The following is a 20,892-nucleotide window of genomic DNA, read 5'->3' as shown; positions in this document are numbered from 1 at the left end:
GTTCTTGTTTTATTTCTTCCTAATAAATATCACAAGGTTTTACGTGGTTTTACTAAGTTTTGCCCGCATTTTGATTGCTACAATTCATACCGATAATAAGTTACCCAGACATGTTTTACACTAAATAAATTAGAACAGAACCAGAATCTAAATAAATTAGAACCATTTTTGGCAGTATTTAAACAAGCAATATGATAACAAATTATGAATAACGTCGGATGGAACTAATTAAATGACTTTGGTACAGAGACATCTAGCGGGGAGTAAATAAACGTATATAAGTTGAGAGACATATCTTTCTATTGGGCGACAGATGGCGCTGCTTATAATGTAATAAGAAACTGCTTCCATAAAATTGAAAGAAAGAAAGAAACATTTATTTGCTTAAAACATAGGTGGTACCCGGTTTTACAATGGTTAAAAGTTCTAGCTACATTCTGCCTAACTTGGCATGCAAATATTTATACTTTATTTTTTTATGAAAATATTGATATTAATAATTACATTTTTTTTTATTTAAATTATAATTAAATTATAGTTGCTTAAAATCTACTTAATATTAATTAATATAAATATACAATAGCTATTACATTTCCTTTGGTTTTACAAATAATCATATTCATCAATTTTACATTGCATAAATTCATCTAGCGTATAAAAACACTTGTGTATCAGCCATTTCTTTAGCTTCCGTTTGAAATATTTAAGGGGGAGTTCTCTTAGGCTTTTAGGTAATTTATTAAATATTGTAATGCACATGTGGTAGACATTCTTTTTATGTAGGGTTGTTCTGCAAAAAGGAATCAATATTTTGGTAGGATCTCTTGGTCTGTATTTAGTAACATGATCCCCTTTGAATTTAAAAAATTCGTTATATTTTTTTACAAATACTGATACCTCAAGAATATACATGCTAGTCAAAGTCAGTAAGTTTAGTTTCTTAAATAAAGGTTTACAAGATTCAAGTGGGCTCACTCCACAAATAGCTCTCAAGCATTTTTTTTGCGCAATAAAGGCTTGGCTAACATCAGTCGAATTTCCCCATATTATTAGCCCATATCTTAGGATTGATTCCACATAGCCTCTATATGCTATTTCTGCAGTTTTTTGATCAGATATGGTATGGAGCTTTCTAAGGGCGTAGACAAATTTGCTTAATTTGACACTAACCTCATTTATATGTTGTTTCCAGTTACAAAGACTATCCAAAATCATACCTAAAAATTTTATACTTTCAGCTTCTTCTATCTTGTCATTTTCTATATTTATCTTAATAGCTTTGTTATCAAACTGTTTACTTTTACATGTGCCAAATTTTATGAATTTTGTTTTTGAAAGATTTACTTTTAATTTGTTTGCGTTTAACCACCTTAACACTGATTTTACTTCGTTACTTATCTGAATTTCGTGAGTTGTCTCTTTATCCTTAAACGGTACTATTATGGATATGTCGTCTGCAAATAAAACACTTTGACAATTTATTGTCCGACTATCAAAACTTGGTCAACGAAAAGGTCTGAAAAACTTGACAAAATTATACCTTCAATTTTAGTATAAATAAATACTACAATAAGGTCTACTTTTCAACAACCTGCATGGGTTTTGAGTTGCGAATTCAAGATGGCGTTGCAGTCGTTCACGTTAGGATTTAAACTTTTAAACAATATTTATACAATAGGTACAATATTATGTATTTCCATCCCTTTTTAAGTTACTTTATCACTATAACTAAAGTAAGTACCTAGTTATTTCTAAACAACCAAGATGACAAATAAATTCAAAGAAAGCCCAGAAAGAGACAAGTCGTAGGTATTTTCCCACGCAAAAAAATTGCTGACAATGTTACTTATTTACCAATTGTAGAAGATTTCATATTCTCAACCCGGTGATAGGTGTTTTTTGAACTTTTATTCAAAGAAAAAAACCGGATACAGTACTCTCGCGTTTGTAAATAAGTACTTAACTCTTGTATTGTTCTCGATATGAAGTACAATTGATGACAAAATAGTTAGGTGGGAACTTTTTTTAAACAGGTCTCCATGTCTCATGAACGGTTTTTGCTAAATTGAATTGTTGGTTGCACCTACAATTATTTGAAGATTAAAATAACATTCTTGTGTTTCTTACTTTCCCAAAAAGACACGTAAAAATGAGAATTTGTGAATTTTATTTCATCTTTCTTAAAAGGTGACTATCTATTTAAATCATCATCTGCAATGTATGAATTCAAGATACCTCGCTAATAAGAAAGGTTGAAAGTGAAGAGTGTGCGTTGATATCAATTGAATCAATCAATCATTTTATTTATTTCTCATCATTAAGTACAAGAATATGGTAGTACCTACAAGTTTCATTGGATATAGAGACTGGTGACTGTGGAAGGTTGATCCTGTATTACAGAACACCAGGCTTACCTACCCTCCGCCGGAACAAAAATCTTAAAACTATTGAGATCAGTTACTTTCATACTTTCCTAAATATTTTAACTCTTACTATTTTACAAGGTGGTCTCCGCGGTTCACCCATGCCCCGAGGGAGCTTTTGCACGCACCCGGGTAAAAAGTAGCCAATAGCTTTCTCGATAAATTACATCCTCCGAGCCTTTTTCCCAATCATGTTGGGGTTGGCTTCCAGTCTAACCGGATTCAGCTGAGTACCAGTGCTTTACAAGAAGCGACTGCCTATCTGACCTCCTCAACCCAGTTACCCGGGCAACCCGATACCCCTTGGTTAGACTGGTGTCAGACTTACTGGCTTCTGACTACCCGTAACGACTGCCAAGGATGTTCAATGACAGCCGGGACCTACAGTTTAACGTGCCATCCGAAACACAGCCAATGGTGTCTAAGATATACTTAGAAAGTACATACAGACTTAGAAAAGTTGCATTGGTACTTGCCTGACCTGGGATCGAACCCGCGCCCTCATACTTGAGAGATTGGTCCTTTACCCACTAGGCCACCACGACTTTTTTTCTCGATAAACTACACTGAAGGAATTTTCAAATCGATTTAGTACCTGAGATATACCTTTTTTTTTTTTAGCGACGTTAAAAATCATCAAATGACCCCTCCCGCTGTGGGTTAGCAGCGGTGAGGGAGTGTCAGACTCTTACTGACTAAAAACCGTCGTGTCCCGTCATAGGCCTTTTATGTACCAGGGCCGCGGTATTTCTTTCGAACAACCCGCAGGCCCTGGCCCTACTTGGCCCCGCTGGGGTTGCTGACATCTCTTTGAGGAGCGCGTGGAACAACGCGCGCCGTCGACACGGGTCTGTCGTCTAAGAAGACAGAGGGACGATGAGCCACCCGAACTCACCGCCCACAGACCCACGCATATACCTACATCTTAGATTAATTTAGGACACTGTCACAAATTTCACACGTTCCCTAATAAAATAACCCGCAAACCTACAATCCACTTACAAAAAACACATTTTCAAACTACCAAAGCCGTAAAAAAAAACTATTTTTTTCTTGTTTGCAATGTCTTCTCAACTGTACTTGATACGAAGGTTGACCAGTAACGAGGTGTTGATCATTTGAAAACATCGCATTTACCGCAGCCAATGCGCGGTAACTTTTTAACATGATTTTATTAATATTGGCCCTAATTGCCTTGGTTTCTGCCGGGCCTGCGATTGACAAGGAGAACTATAAGGATCAATGTAAGATATGTTTTATTTATTTACTGTTTATTTAATTTAAATTACAAACCCAGCATAAAAATGCTTCGATTAGGTACTAAAATGTCGTTAGCACCAGTAGGGAATTGCACAATTTAATTGCGCTATCATTTTAACATAGTACCTATTAGATACATTAATGAGATATAAAATATGTACTTTTACGATAGAAAGGTAATATTCGTAAGTTTTCAGATAATTTAGTTAATTTTTAATACAAGCCAGAATTTAAATATCGCGGAAAAAAATGTTGCTTTCTATTATATCCCGGGTAGACAGTTCCTAACTGGGTTCAGGTCAGATAGGCAGTCACTCCATGTAGCACACGGTACTCAGCTGGATCTAGCAGGACTGGAAGGCGATAGGCTAGGCTTTAAACTGTACCTAAGGTAATTGGGAAAAGGCTAGCCAGATCTAAACAAGACAGGCAGACTTGGCAGATTAGACTAGACGAGCAAAACACTAGGGCAGTACTAACCTTTTCTCGAAGCGATGACATCCTTCTAGATAGGTAAGGGTTTATCTAATATTTGAAATAGTCTGCAGTTAGGTATTTTGATGTATTTTACTAACATAGAGTGGCACCATTTAATTATAATGATAACCGAACCATTTTCAGTTGTCAAATCGAAGATTTGACCAATGGGCGGCAAGTATACGGCTGGTTATGGTTTAGTTATCGTTATAGTTAAATGGTGCAATCTGGTTTTAATTTGGGGATGTTTTTAAGGAGAATTGAATAGAAAATGACATGGTTGTCTCAATTGTTTGCAGACAGCGGCTCTGGTCATGGAAAACACAAGGGGAAACACGCCACATCAAACCACACTTCAGAGTGTAGATATATCCATTTATTATTCACTAGCCTTTCACCTGCTTCCCTTGGAAACTACTGCCCGTATCGGGCTGAAAAATAGCCTGTGTTATTCGGGAAAAGTGTAGCTTTCCAACAGTGAAATAATTTTGAAATCGGCGCAGTAGTTTCGGAGCCTTTAGGGTACAAACAAACCAAAAAAGGTTTCTTCCGTGCTCCCATACACTTGAACATACATACATTCCTGCTTTGCGTTTTACATGTGACTGCTTATCTGACCTCCTCTCTTGATTAAGGTGTACCTACAAAATATGATACCCAGGAATACTATTTACCGTATCCTCTAAAACACGGGTTACAATTTTTTTCTAAAAAGATGTCGTAAAGCAGGCCCTTTTTACCTTCTATTGAAGCCAGTTACCGTTAAATATCAGAATCAAGTTCATTGTTTTGACGTGTAGTTCGATAGAGGCTGTATGTTTTCAAACAATTGCTCTTTGCACGTGTTTTGGCTTACAGTTTTCACACCAAATGATTTTCATCTCAGTTTTTTTATATATCATTTTACACTGCTTTTATCTCAATTTTATTATTGCCGTAGCCGTTTTCCCGCGGTTACATTCGCGTCTCGTGGGAACTACTGCCCGAACCGGGATAAAATGTAGCCTATGTTACTGAAAACTGTAGCTTTTTATGAAAGAATTTTGAAATCGGTTATGTAGTTTCGCAGTATTTAGGGTACAAACAAACAAACTAACATACAAAAAATTACTCCTTTAATTCTAGTACTCATCATCCTCTGAGCCTTTTTCCCAAACTATGTTGGGGTCGGCTTCCAGTCTAACCGGATGTAGCTGAGTACTAGTGCTTTACAAGGAGCGACTGCCCTGCCTGACCTCCTCAACCCAGTTACCCGGGCAACCCAATACCCCTTGGTTAGACTGGTGTCAGACTTACTGGCTTCTGACTACCCGTAACGACTGCCAAGGATGTTCTATGACAGACGGTTTAATTCTAGTACTATGACTACAGTATTCTTAGCAATTTTCGTACAACCTAATGTAGGTTCCGGTTCTAGCAGAGTTAGCTTTACATATCCGAAGTTAGCTAATACTAGTGACTTCACGATAGTTAAAATCTATGAACAGAACAATGCCGCACAAATGTGACGCGTCTAGCCAACATTAGGGAAGCAAAGTTAGCGAATGGTTTGGTTTCACCTGCGGCCCGAGTTAACTTCTTCCCACACCGAGGTAAATTATAGCCGATGTTAATCTAGGACAGTGTAGCTTTCTTATAATAAGAGAATTTTTTAAATCGGTCAAGTAGTTTCGGAGTCTTTTGGGCACAAACTAAAACTACATATGTCACTATTTTCATGGGCATTCTCTCCTAGTATTTCTATCAGTAGTTAGGTACTAATAATGTCTTCTTTGTCCACAGACTGCACCGACCCGAGGACTATGAGGAAACATGCAGCGTACACAGAGTGGGCTGATGCTTACTCCTGCACCAGGCACAGATGTCAGCCCGGAGGGAGGAACCTCGCTATATATACTGTTGGGTAAGTTTTGTACTAAGATATTCAGTTTAGGAACGGTATCAAAAAAGACAGATAGACTGGGGTTTCAATTAGGTATGCTAGTTTGACATAGCGGTTCTGGTCGGATTTTTGAGCGGATTGGCACGTTTCTCGGTGGATGGTATATTAATTACTGCATGATGCGGGATTTTTGTCAGAGATGGTTTAAGCTATAAAGGGTTACAGAAGGAATAGAGGTGTCACAGCACCCACAGGAGGGGTCATGTGATGATTTACCACCTAGTATTAGGCCCTAGAATTTTTTAACCAAGCATATTTTTTCTATTATTTTACTGTCAAAATCAAGAGTAGGTATGGCAATCGGAAATTTCATATTTCTAGAAAAACTCCTAATATACTGTCATTTAACTTTAATGTTGGTGAATGGCCACCCCTTTTTCATTTAATCGCCCGAACATTGAATAACATACTACCAGTTATTAATACTTACTTCCTATTTAATTTTATCCAGATGCAAGCGAGTAGAAGCTCCCGAGTCTGCCATCGAGTGTGAAGAAGTTGTCGAAGATACCAATATGCAGTTCCCGTTTTGCTGCACTCGGTTAAGGTAAGAAACTTATGAAAGCTGTTTTTGTGTGCTTTTGAAACAATCAAATCAACATCTGCCTAGCCTTTTCCTAACTAGGTATATTGGGGTGGCCTCGCCTTCGACGCAGAATTAGTACCCGTGTTTTAAAAGGAGCGGCTGCCTGTTTGACCTCCTCAACCCATTTACTTGGCTAACGGGATACGTAGTTATACATAGTTACATAGTAACTGTTTTGGTAACCTGTGATAACCCTAATAGACTGGTTGTCACTAGGTATTTAACATCTGACTACCTGTTTTCCTTCCTCCGCAATGCCGACTCCATAGTACTAAGAATTCTCGCACAAATTCTTGCCGAGAATTTGCGGCACAAGTTGTTCCCAATTATTTGGGTGCAGACTTGAATACGCGAGTATCCCCGCGAAAACAATCCACATTAACATTCACGCATATTCACGGGGATTCTCGGAACTAACGTGGAGCCAAGACTGCCAAAGATGTACAAAGAAATGGCCGGTATCCACAATTTAACGTGCCTTTCGAAATATGACAGTTTGAAATACACTTTTTTTTTCTGCAGATGTCTAGTGGTAGTTCGAGGTGAAGTCTGGACGAGAGTCCTGGGTCAACCCTGGGAGGTGCTACCAGCGGCCCCGTGGAGTCACATGTACAAGATGAAGAAACCACCTCCAGCTGACTCCACATTCCTACCCAAGTAAGTCCAATTCAAACAGGAACCTAAGGAAGCTAAGGAGTTTTTGAGAAAAAAGTCTGTTTAAGTACAAATGTATGTGTAAATAAATAAATGTAATGAATATGTGTTTGGATGGTTTTAAATGGTAAATAAAAATGGTTGTTTTTTCATAAAGTTTGAATTTTTATTTATCATTAACCTATCCTTTTAATGAAATGAACAGAGAAACTCAATAATGTGCCAAATGGGCATTTCTATTTTATTGGTTTTACGCTCCAATTAGCTAAAATTAAATAATAAATACAATTTTCAGTAGTTCAATAATTAAGTGCTCTATTCAGCCTTATATGTCTACAGTTTCCAAAAAGTTTATCGAAATGAATCTTAGTACTTATAATAAATCTGTTCTTCCACTAAAGAGAAGCGGCGTGTAGGCTAATCCATGGTGTGAGATTAGACAGAGATCCTGCCATCTAGTAGCGTGGCAGGAGCTGGATGCGAGAAGCTGAAAATCGATCTCAGAGGCGTGCACTTGGAGAGGCCTATGTCCACCAGTGGACTGCGATAGGCTGATGATGAGTAGCGTAAACCAGAAATATTGACCCTATTTCTTTTTATTTCGATTTGATTTACCTACATTGAAATATAGACTTACTTACATACACAGATACTTAAATAAATGTGAAAAATTATTTGTTCGAATGTAATAATATCAGGAACTTCTGAATATACTAAAAATAACTAAAAAAAAGCCCATTCGTCGAGGGAGGTTCTTATTCCAATACTCAGGAAAGTTCAAATGGTTATTTTATATTTTTGTTTTTTGTTTGTAATGAATGCACTCAAAAACTACTGGAGTGATTTTAAAATTTCTTTCACTGTTGGAAAGCTATACTCTTCTCGAGTAAAACTGACTATATTTTATCCCTGTAGGGCAGTAGTTCCCATGGACGTCGGTGAAACTGCGGCAAAACGGATATTTACTAATAAAGCTGAATTTCACAGGACACAAGACCAAGGACCAGTGTACGAGCTATCCGAATCAGACTCGGATGCAGGCGGCCACGAAAAGGTGCTACGTTCAGGCAAGAAGCCAGTTTCTGACCCTGACTGCAATGAAATCGTGCCGCGGGCCGCTCAACCGCCCCCTGATATTGTGGTAATCTTACAGTGGGAGCTTGACAACCCCTGCGATGGGGCGGTGAAATAAGTCATTGCGAAGTAGGGTTAGGAACCACCGCCCGAATATTCTTGTAGAAATCCTATGACTTAAAAAAAATTATAGCGTCCAAGGCCGATTTCGGCTACGGCGGCCGTTCTCGTATAAGGAGATCAGCCAGCTGCACAGGACATATTACCTATAGTGCACAATCATTTGCGCTAACACAGGTGTACTCACTATTTCTTCACTCTCACAGCGCGATGGGACGACAATCCGACACCACCGGAGAGCATAGGTGTATCTATCACCAACTTCCAGATTAAGGGCACGAAGCGATTTCGGCCTGACTCGGAAATCAAACTCGAGACCTCGTGCTCAGCAGTCGCGCTTGCAACCACTATACCAACGAGGCAATCTTAAAAAAATAGACCATTAATTAGATTCTTAAAAAAAACAATATACTTAGGTACGTCTATATACGTTCACTGCTTTACTGCTGCCTCCCCCAAGTTAGGGAAATTTACCCATACTCACGACGCTGTTCATGCGTGTTGGTGAGCGCAGTGTATGATATTTTTTAGCTTCGAAAATACAGCATAGATTTTTTAACCTAAGAATTTAAAATATGGTCCTAATGACACGTTTTTCTTGTAAAAAACACAATTAATTCAAGTGTTTGATTGCAGATCGCTCTATCTACTAATAACGAAGTTAAGGAGCCATCTTCATCATCACACAAGAAATATGAAGGTGGCACTAGGTGAATTTTAATTTATTATTTTTAAATAATCGTTAAGCCTAACGAACGAACGAGCCTCGCTCTGCTTCCGCAAACAGTCCGCTTCGCTTTGGTGGAGTCTATGACTTAGGCTGTGCTCAAACCAAGCAGACTGTCAGCCGCCAAAAGTGAGCGAACGTTCCGCAGTTTATTGTACCTATTTCCATACATATTCTCTTTTTCGTTCACATCAAACCGAGGATACGCTATGCGTAATATGCAAAGACGCTGACATTCGGCGGCTGACAGTCAGTTTGTTTTTAACACTGCCTTAAATGTAAGTTTTAAACAGTGTACCAAAGACACATGTAGACTACCATCTCTCGTTTCGAGTATTGCAGGCGTTCTCACATAAAAAGTGAAAACTCTAGACACAAGCGAGCGAGAAAGACTTCGCCCTCCATGCCATCGCCTAATTTCTTCGAAGAGGAGAAAGATGATAAAAAACCTGAAACGCCTGAAATGGAAGAAACGGCTACTGAAAAAGTAAGTATTTTTATCTCAAATTAAAGCCAATAGATGATTTTCCATCATCTCATCTCCCGAACCCTTTCCCAACTGAGTTGGGGTCGGCTTCCAGTCTAACTACATGCAGCTGAGTACCTGTGTGCCACAAGGAGCGAATGCCTATCTGACCTCCTCAACCTCAACCCGGGAAAGCTAAAACCCCTTGGTAGACTGGTCTGTTTAACTCTGGAAAAGGGGGTGCTATAAGTTTGACCGCTATGTGCATGTACGATATGTGCCTCTTAACTAAATGGGTGGACCGATTTAGTTGCGGGGTTTTACAGTAGAGAGCTAGTAAAAGAAAGCAGGTACATTAAATTGTTTGCAATTCCAATTTATCACAATATTATTCGCTTACACCAGGATCAGTTCAATACACGAGTTTAGTTTCCATTGGATATGTCATCAAGCCTGACTTTCGCACATTAACACTGCATGGAAACTAACAGGTGCTATGCTATGTACTATGCTATACCTTTACATTCCATTAACAATTCTTGCTAATTAAAATACACCTCAAAATCATAGCAATAAAATTCAAAAACACCAGTAGCTAGACGCACATCCCAAAAAATCTCTCCAGAATCTAAACGACCCCCTTTTTATTTTCTACCATCACAGTCCCACTTCAAAAAACCAAAAGTGGCGCCCGAGGCCTCAATACTTCAACTAAAGCATCCAGTGAAGACCTCCAAGTACCTTGGAACTCCTGAATCGAGCCTTGAAGCATTGGATGCAGAGGAGGCCACGGTATGTGCTTATATGCTAGAGAATTTTGTAGCTTAGAAAGATGTTGTATATCATACGTGAGCCTTACCGGCTACTTAGTAACTAATGAGCGTGAGCTAGCTTATGCTAACAAAGACAATCTGCATGCACGTTTACAATCACAAGTATGGTTGACCTTTTTTATGGGAAATCATCAATGGCCCGCTATGGGTTAGCAGCGTGAGGGAGTGTCAAACTCTTACGGACTAAAACCCACCATGTTCGTTCTAAAGCCCTGTATGTATCAGGGCCGCGGTAACTCACGCGAACAATCCCGCAGCCCCGGTAGGCTTTGGCCTTGGAGGGCCACGCTGCGGTTTGATGACTCTCCTGTCTGTCTGTCTGTCTGTCTGTCTGTATGATTGACCCGATAATGAAATAAAACATTTATGAAGTAGGACATTCCGTGATAAGACAGGTTTCGATACTTAAACCCGAGACCAATTCAGCAGCGAAATACAAAGGTTGCTCTGCTTACTATTAAATTGCTATTTAAAATATAGCCCTGAGTTCGATTCTCAGGCAGAATAGTAGACTCCAGAGGGACAAAGGGGGATTTTAGTCAGTAAAAGTCTGATATTCCTTCAAAGGCTCTACTCTTTATTCTTACCGTTTGCCAAGCAATGTGCCCCAAAAGTGACCCCCTTATATGAAAGGCTAGGCAGGTAGGTATTTCCAAAATACAATGGTTTATTTCTTTTATTTTTAGGTACGTAAGTTATTACTATTCTCATGCCAAGTCGTTCCAGAGGTAGGTAGAATGGTCCAGGACCTTTCTCTGCCTTCCTCTAGTTTCTTAGCTCCAGGTTTCTGATATCTTGGAAATGTTTGCAGCCTCAAGAAGCCTCTGAGGAGAAACTGTTCAGCAGTACCTTTGCAGCCACCCAGAAGCCACCCAAGTCTCATGTATGTATATTATTCTTCTATTTTTCTGGTCGCATCCGAGAGAACTACCAAATCATTTATTCAAAGTAGGCTGAAGCAAAAATAATTTATTCAAAGTAGGCTGAAAAACAGAACTTTTCGAACGTCAGGAGTAAGTGAGAAAAAATGCTCAAGTCACCCTTCACCACTTCCTGTGTTATTACTGGGAAGTAGATGTGGCGCAACAAACTCCCCAGCAACACTTAAGTCTGTCCTTCTCATATAAAAATAATAATTATTATGATTAGGTACACATCTTGCATATAAATAGACAGGACTCTATGTATCATCATAATATTAAGTGCATCGGTTTGCCCGGGTAACTGGGTTGAGGAGGTCAGATAGGAAGTCGCTCCTTATGGCACACTGGTACTCAGCTGCATCCATACAGTTAGACTGGAAGCCGACCCAAACATAGTTGAGAAAAAGCTTTGTAAATGATGATGGTATCATTATGATGTATAAGCTATAATACTGCCAACTTTCTTCAAAATCCACACGTTCGATTTTTCGTGGAAAAGGAACGGATATCCGTATAAACCTCAAGTTATAGGCTACTATCTATTCCTCACAACTGCTTCCCGCACGAGGCATTTACTTCTTCGAATGAAAGGAAATACACCATTAGTAAAATTGCCGTCAAGTGGATTTGAGAAAACCCTGACACCAGGCCTTGTTAGGTAATTAAACTTGCAGTTCTCTCGAGATGCATCAGGTGGTTTTAAGATAACTCCAGACCTTGTCAGGTGATTAAACTGCAGCTCACTCGATAAGAAGATTTATGTAATTAAACCTTAAACCTTTATTTCAGAACGCGCATCACCAAGTAGCTTGGACTGAAATACCTCAGAATCAATGGAATGATCAGCACGAGGGTTTGGAGATGGAAAATAAAGTATCAGTAAGTGATATTTAACTAATATTTTACTAAAAGACGGCATTACCGAAACTTTGGGATTGGCTATCAGTTTCTAGTTTATTTGGAAGCAGGTAGGTAAGCTAGGTGAATGACAGCCATGAATGTGAATCATTATGATGAGCCATGAAGGTGAATGACCCCACAACATAACGACGTTTTCAAAACACGGAGGGACTGGTTTCAACAGAGAGGGTCATCATTGGTCATCATTAATCTAGAGACTGTCTTCGCTAAGTGTTGTTTAACCTTCGATCTATCTACCCCTGCGACTATTACTTAGCCACGAAGCTATCAAAGACAATAAGGTATATAGCCTTATCTTAGATTGACATAATCTCGTGAATAAATAAATAACGTCGAAAATCTTTCAATTGAAATCCTGAATCTCTCCAAGGCGTGATAGCGTTAATATGTACCGGAACATTTTTCAGGAACCCAGTTACCAACAACCCGAATACCCTCAAGAAGTACCCCAGCCAAAGGCACCAGGAATTAACAACCTGGTGCCTAAAGACGAGAAGCCGAACAACCTTCAAGCTCTAGTAGACGCTATTGGGACCAGGATGAGAGATATTGAGCACGTGGTGCAGAAGATGAGTGATAAAGTGCATCAGGTCAAACCGGGGTTGGAAGGTGGTAGCGGAGAAAAGAGGTGAGGAGTTTCCTGATTGAGGAATAGCTTTCGATTGGCGATTTCAGACGGTTCTAGATGGAGCTACTGCCCGTAAACGGATGAAAAGTAGCCTATATAGTATTCTCACGTAATTATATGCTGTTGCTGCCAAGTTTTATTGGATCTGGCAGTTTTTGCGAGAAAGGGGAACAAACATCTATATACTCCATGCAGACATACAAACTTTCACGTTGGTAATATTAGAAGGTTTTCTAGATAAACCTGATAAAGTTCAATTTTGATTCTTAGGTAAAATAGGTCTATGCTTACCATACTTTCCAAGGGAAATATGCAATGCATCTGCCATGCCAACTATTTAGTGATAATAAATTTTCAAAATGACAGCTGAGACCCACCGATTTAACGTGTCTTCGAAATGACGATGATGTCTTCCTTTCCGATTTCGGCCACGGCGGCTATTCTCATATAAAGAGATCAGCCAACTGCGCAGGACATATTATAGTGCACAAGCATTTGTGCAGACACAGGTGCACTCGCTATTCCATCACTCTCATAGCGCGATTGAATACGAGGGTACCTACCTCATAATATCAGTGCTAAGCATTGCTTGTGGCTGTTACTTAGGACGAGCTCCTATAGGTCATATTATTTTGTAAATAATATTGTGTTTTCAGAATGTCTGCCGAGCAAGAAGGACCCCATAATAAACACCACAAGGAGGGTAAACGCCCGAGCTTAGAAGCTGACTCTTATAAAAGGTTTATAATTAATCTGTAACATCTTCAAACTTTTCTTTATCAACTTAATATATATTCTAATACATATATACTTTAGCTGAAGAGTTTGTTTGCTTGCTTAAACGATAAACGCAGGATTTAAGGTTAGATAGGCCACTCATAGACAGACTCTACATTTTATCAGGGTATGTAAAAGAGACTACGGAGCGCTGTTGAAATCGTTGACTGAAAAGCTAGTTTTGAATAACTTACAGACCTTTTACTTACCAATATATAATGTGTTTAAATTTTCTTACACCGCATTTTAAAATTTAAAAATAATTTGATTTGCTATTCTAGTGCTGGCCGCAAGAATCCGACTATCCGGGTATCTGACTTTAAAACGAACACAACATCACAACAACATGGCCGCTTAGGCCAATATTTCCCTTGTACAGTAGACTGCACATCAGTGGTAACTGTCATGCACTTTAACTCAATAGTAAATAAGTACGATTTTCTATAAAACTGTTACCACTGACCTGAAGTTGACTGTACACCAAAGACAATTTCTTTTAAGGTTTTCGATGGGTTCAAAACAAGGTAGCAAATACCTGCATAGTTCTGATTTTACAACTGAACCACCGCTATTTATCGGAGACACTAATTTGAACGGATATTTCAGTGACGCTAGCAACAGTGTCTTGAGGCGAAACAACTTACCAAAGGTAATTATAACTTTTTAGTATTTAGAGGTCCCGCACATTTCAAACTTTTAGTCGGCTGATAGTTTTTTCGGGCATGGAGAACAAAATGACTAGCGGAAATGTCATAACGCAACATCTCATAAGAAAGTAGCGCGACAACATACGGGGTGAGGGGGACGAGGAACGTTACTAGCTTCCCCCCTTACACGTTCTATGGAACCCGCCCATCATCATCATCATCATCATCAACCTCCTGGCCTTATCCCATATTTTCGAAAATTTTAATCGCCAATCAATCAAGATCAGTCTTTGAGAGATTGGGTTTTGATATGATAAGGAGCCCCAGGTAGTCCAGAACCAGACCGACTTAAAAAGTTATGATCGAATTCACGATTTTCTTAAAAAATATTTTTCTCTAGCCAGTGTGCCAACTGTTGGCCGACTATTTAGTCTGTAGTGTGCGGGTACTCTTAGCTTATAATTCGCAAATATGCAGATGCAAATACTATTCATGCATCCGAAATAACTTAGCGGCTTAATTTAGATAATTAACTTGAAGTTACCCAAGTTATTTCGGATGTATCGTACTAAAACAAATGATATTTTATTTTGGTAAACTTGAGTACTTTAAATAGAAGTGTCTCTACACCGGTACTTAGCTTAATCGGTACTTGTTTCTTTAATATACGTACCAAGTTGTATTCCATAACAGTCGAGAGGCTACCCAGGGGTTGGTTATTTTTTTACTCCTAATTCAATTGCATTTGAGTTATGCTGTGAATAGATTTATAACCACCGAATATGTTGTTAATACCAAAAGTTTCTTAAAATACCTATTTAAAACCAAAATATCTAAGGGTTTGTCTGCACGGTGCATGTAGCTGGAGCAAGTTAACATGCGCAAGTGACAAATGACAAGAGCACGCGGGTGTGTATTTTGATTTGGTACATGCTCGAGTCGGACCCGTACGTTTTTAAAATGCATGTAACCTGCGCATGTGCAAGCTACTTGCACCGTGTAGACGCACCCTAAAATTGCATATGCATAATTGCAGTCAAACCAACAAAAAACCATAGAACTACTAGCTTAACATACGATAAAGCCCATTTACTTGCTAGGAGCCGCCACCGACCTATATGGCACCGGTAGAAAACAGACGCAAAGCGCCGGTACATATCGCCGTCGTGTCAGAGAATTCCGACGATGTTGATAGCAAGAAAAAGAAGAAACATGGACACAAGAAACGTAAAAACAAATCTCATTCGCATAAAAAACATCATAAAGATGAGAAGAGGAAGCGTTTTAATAAATTAAGTTCTGGGGAAATTGAGAAAAATGTGGTGTCTTTAGAAGATAGTAGTGCGTTAGCTGTCTAATAGATGGCGTTGGTTGTAGCTTGGTAAATGGCTCAGTATTTTTGATTGAATGGTTTTATTTTTAGTTCATTCAATTTTGACATTGAAAGATAATTGAATGAAGAATTTTATGTCAGATTATTGTAAAAAATTGAGAATAGATTTTTTGAGATATTGTATCGTTTAAGAAAGTAATTTTCGGAATATTAATGTACTTATTGTGTAAAATTCAACAATTAGGTTTTTTATTCGTCTTGTACAAACATCGTAAGTGCTTAATACTCTTAAAAATAATTGTTTAGCTTACTCTTAACGTGTTCATGTTTTATGTATTTATTAAAAATGAAAATGTAATTGAATAATTTAAATGGGATATTTAACTGTAGACAATAATTAATCACTTCTAAATATTATTTTTTTCTCGCAGAATTTGGTAAATTGAACTATAAATCGGTGAATGTAAAAATGTGGAATTATTGCGAGTAGGTTTTATAAACAACTAACCCCCAGGAAAAATATGTTTTTGTCTAAAAGAGTTTTAGATTATAATGGGAGTAAAAGGTACAAAATAAATACAATTATTATATACGATCACCAATGCCTAGCCATTTATTGATTACACAATATAACTAGAATTAAGAATAATTAAGTAGGGCTTTTTTCTATTTATTAAAGTCTTCTAAAAATTGTTATCTTTGTTTTTTTTTTTACCTTACCTAAGACTTTTAAATCTAGGTATACTCATGGGGGCATACAGTATACAGTAGGTATTATAAATCTGAAGAGCTTGTTTGTTTGAACGTGCTAATCTCAAATAGGACTGGGGCCCGATTCTCCTAAGTCAATAATGTCAAAATCGAATAGAAATTGAATCACAATATTTATGATCGCAATAGCAGTTTTAACCATACCGGGCATTCTGCTAGGTACTCATATTTAAAGACCAATCGTATTCCAACGACATTCGATTGGTTTGCGATTTGTCTGCTATTTTGGTGATTTTGGTCTATCTATACGGTAGTTTGCTCTACAATCATATTGCAATCGTAAATCATTTGCAGACAAAATAATTCACTTCAATCGTAATTGAGTCAGGATTGGATCTCAGTCGAATGTGAATCGTATGTCGTTTAAGAAAAATTAGGAGAATCGGTTTACCTTTAGTTGGGCCTGCTCAAATGGGGAGTTTAGTTAAAAAACTAGTTTAACCACCCCGATATCTTCATATTTAACGAGTGAGGGTTTTAAAAAATAAGAAGTTATAAGTTCTCAACGCAATGTGTAGCCGAACGTACCAGTTTGGGGTTACACAAAAAGTTTTGTATTTTTGTAAATAACATGCTTAGCTTACGCGACGGGAGGGCGGCCATCTTTTTTGCCGTTGCATTAATTATACAACCTTAAAGGAAATAAATTAAGGAAAGATTTTTTTGAAATAAAAAGTAATGTCCTTTGGTAAGAAAGTAGTAAGCATGTTTTTTGGAAGTTAGTGGAGTTTTCAGACATTTAACTTACGTCAATAAACAGTTTAGTTTATCTAAATGTTAGAAATCTACGAAAACCAAAGTATGTAAACAAACATCATATCATCTCACGAGCCTTCTCCCAACTGTGTTGGGGTCGGCTTCCAGTCTAGCCGGATGCAGCTGAGTACCAGTGCTTTACAAGGAGCGACTGCCTATCTGACCTCCTCAACCCAGTTACCCAGGCAACCCAATACCCCTTGGTTACTGCAAAAAAATAAACCTTACTTAACTATTTATTTATGACTCAAGAACAGCTGAACCGCTTAATCTAAGGGTAAATTGAAATCCGTAGACGATGTAAAACACGTGGAACCGCGAGAAAACGACTAGCAATGAATAATTTGTACTGGTACAAACAAATACAGTTGGTAGTTGCAAATACTTGAAATGACAGCTTTTACTAATAAAACATGATATTAAAATAGAAACAAAAGTATTATTAGCTTATCTGAGGACCTTGGCCGTCGTTATTTCACTCCAAGATAACAGGCCATTTTTTATTCAATACTATTAATGTATTCATTGAGATAGTTTGTATGTATGTATGTTAGTTCTGTCACGCAGAGCTTAGCATATAAATTTTGATGAAACTTGTAAAATAGATAGATAGGTAGATTATTCTTTAGTGTATACCAAGAAAATTAACTAAGTACACAGGAAATCACAACACACAAATAACAGTACAATAATGGCGGTCTTATCGCTAAATAGCGATTTTTTCCAGACAAACTTAGGATAGCTTGTATTCAGAATACATACAGGTTACCATGGTTATCCATGTGTGGGAAGATGGTTTAATTATTACTTCTATAAAGTGCTGATTTTTTAAACTACTGGACCGATTTCATCAGTTTTAGAGAGCGAAATCTATTTTTTACTGGGTGCATGAAGTATTTTCCTCAGAAAGTGGAAACAACTAGTTATCTTATGCACATAGTTATTCTTACTGTGAATTTATTCCAAAGATTATCAATAGGATTAACCAAAAAATCCAAATTCCCTATTTCACCATAACATTAATAAGCTCAAAATTCTGAAAGCATTTTGCCCTTTTTTTGGTAATAAATCATTTAATGACCCCTCCTGCTGTGTGGGAGTGTCAGACTCTTAATGACTAAAACCCACCATGTTCGTTCTTAAGCCCTTTATGTACCAGAGCCGCGGTAACTCGCGCGAACATTTTATAGTAACGTAAGCTACGTATGTTTCGATAAGTACGTTTAATATAGAGGGTCGGAACCGGGAGTTCGTCATTATAGTAAGTAAAATGGAGGTGAGCAGTCTACTCTTATTGTTCATAGTGGGAGGAACGGTGAGTTTTAGTTATTTATTATATCAATACTCAAGTTTTCATTAGCATTCCATATTATATACAGGTAGTACAATTTATACATAGTCTAGAAATAATATGGATCCTGTAGGGCATAGCTAAAAGAAGTTGGAGAGTTTAACAGTAGCTTATTACTTGCTAAATTATTATACTTAACAATATTTTATTGTTTTTTATTTTTTTATTTTATTTTAAGAAGGCTTACAGACTAATAACATAATATGTAACAAAAATATATTTTCCAGTTGCTAATAACAAGCCTCCACAGATATATAATATTAACGATGAACTATTGTAATGCCTGAATGTGTTTTTTCTTTTTTTTTTTTTTTTTTAATTATTAATATTATTTATTTGCTACGTGTGTATTTGAGTACCACCAGACAGTGCTTCATTCTCAAAAAATGATTTAGCTAAAAGTTTCTTTGCTACTTTCGTTTTAGTGCAAAATAAGTCAATATCATGCTCACGAGATAATTCATTAAAGCAACGAGCGCTTCTAATAAGGTAAGCATTACGCCTATAATTAGTGGAGGTGGAAGGCACACTCAGTAATGGCCTCCATCGTAACCCAATAAGGTTAGTTTTAAATTCAAGTTTTGAAACGAGCTCAGAGCAGTCGATCGATCCATTCGCTATCTTCATTAAGAAACATATATCATTGATGAGTCGCCTGTAATCTAGTGGTAAAAAATGGTATTTCTTACATCGTTGCACATAACCTATAGATATTCGGTGCGCTTTGTAATCGAGATATCTAAGGAACTTTTTCTGGATACCCTCAATACGCAGCTTATAGATCTCATATTGAGGGTTCCAGACTTGAGATGCATACTCCAAGTGACTGCGTACGAACGAACAATATAAAACCTTGATTGGTTTCAGAGAACGGAAACAGGCTGAGGCTCTAATTATAAACCCTAATGCTTTCGCAGCTTTTTTTACAATACCCTCAATGTGTTGATCAAATAGTAATTTGCTATCTTGTATAATGCCTAAATCCCTGATACTGTCAACTTTACATAAAGCGTGTTGGTTAAGAGTATAGGTTGCATTCACCGTAGACTTCTGACGCGTGAAGGTCATATGGAAGCATTTAGACACGTTTAGCTGTAGCAGATTACGTGCGCAGTACTCCTCAAATCTATTAAGATCAGCTTGCAACTGCTGAGTATCAGAGATGCCACGTATAATTTTATGAACCTTCATGTCGTCAGCATATAGTAATACATAAGAATGCTTGAAGCAGTTTATTACGTCAGCAATAAACAGAGTGAAAAGTAGACTCCCCAACACCGAACCCTGCGGTACCCCGGAGGGGACCGAGGTCCAACCCGAAGTGTACCCCTGGAGCACCACTGCCTGACTACGGTTCTCGATATAAGACGAAAACCATCTATACAGGTCACCGTGTATTCCGGATTTAAGCAACTTTTCCAGAAGCAGCCGATGGTCAATACGGTCGAAACACTTGCTATAGTCGGTGTAGATGACATCCACCTGCGCACGCTGTTCCATACCTCCCGAAATAAACTCATGCGATAACACCAAGTTAGACGTAGTGGATCGGTTTTTGATAAATCCGTGTTGTTCATCCCCGAAGTGACTTTCCATTGCAGCGTATACATTATCATACACAATACGCTCCAGGACCTTTGAAAACAGACATAACTTGGATATTGGGCGATAGTTCGTAATGTCAGATTTATCACCTTTCTTGTGGACCGGGGTAATAAATGCTGATTTCCAAATTTTAGGGACTATACCTTCAGATATGGAACGATTAAATAATATACACACCGGGGTAACCAAACTATCAGCACATTGCACTATAAATTCAGGAGGTATGAGGTCCGGACCACCAGATTTAGAAAGGTCCAAGGACTTGAGTAACTTCAATACTCGGGAATGAGTTATTTCCAATGAATTATTTTTTTGTGAGATCAAAACGCGAGCATTGAAATAGGCAATATACTTGTAAATTAATAATAACAGTATTTAATTGCCATCCCCTCCCAAGTCGACCCTCGGTCTCGTACATGGTCCTTAGGAGTCGGATGTGGTCGGGAGTGTTTCGTGGTGGTTTCCGGTGGTGGTAGAAATTACCACCCTTCGCTTCGTTACTGGGCAGTGGATCGCTGTCCAGAGCATCCCCTTCAGTGGGTACCAGGTGAGAGGTGCCAGGAGCTGGAGGTGGAAGACCGGTTGGCGCAGGGTGCATCCAGTGGAGCGTGGTGCAGC

At 38.1% G+C, this 20,892-nt stretch overlaps 1 protein-coding gene across 1 annotated transcript; it reads left to right on the top strand.

The window, feature by feature from the left end:
• The first annotated feature begins 3,567 nt into the window (after positions 1-3,567).
• Positions 3,568-15,939, top strand: LOC124643370. Its single transcript, XM_047182342.1, has 14 exons — positions 3,568-3,667; positions 5,943-6,063; positions 6,554-6,649; positions 7,211-7,345; positions 8,330-8,483; positions 9,173-9,246; positions 9,606-9,750; positions 10,393-10,521; positions 11,374-11,445; positions 12,275-12,364; positions 12,814-13,034; positions 13,691-13,774; positions 14,313-14,460; positions 15,559-15,939. Exons 1-14 carry the CDS (start codon positions 3,589-3,591, stop codon positions 15,814-15,816), a joined length of 1,806 nt encoding a protein of 601 aa, XP_047038298.1. The 5' UTR covers positions 3,568-3,588; the 3' UTR covers positions 15,817-15,939.
• Positions 15,940-20,892: the final 4,953 nt, after the last annotated feature.

This window comes from Helicoverpa zea, chromosome 27 (assembly GCF_022581195.2).
Source record: "Helicoverpa zea isolate HzStark_Cry1AcR chromosome 27, ilHelZeax1.1, whole genome shotgun sequence".
NCBI classification, from domain to species: Eukaryota; Metazoa; Arthropoda; class Insecta; order Lepidoptera; family Noctuidae; genus Helicoverpa; species Helicoverpa zea.
Note: the sequence above shows the minus strand (reverse complement) of the source record. Positions and strands in the feature narration are given on the sequence as shown.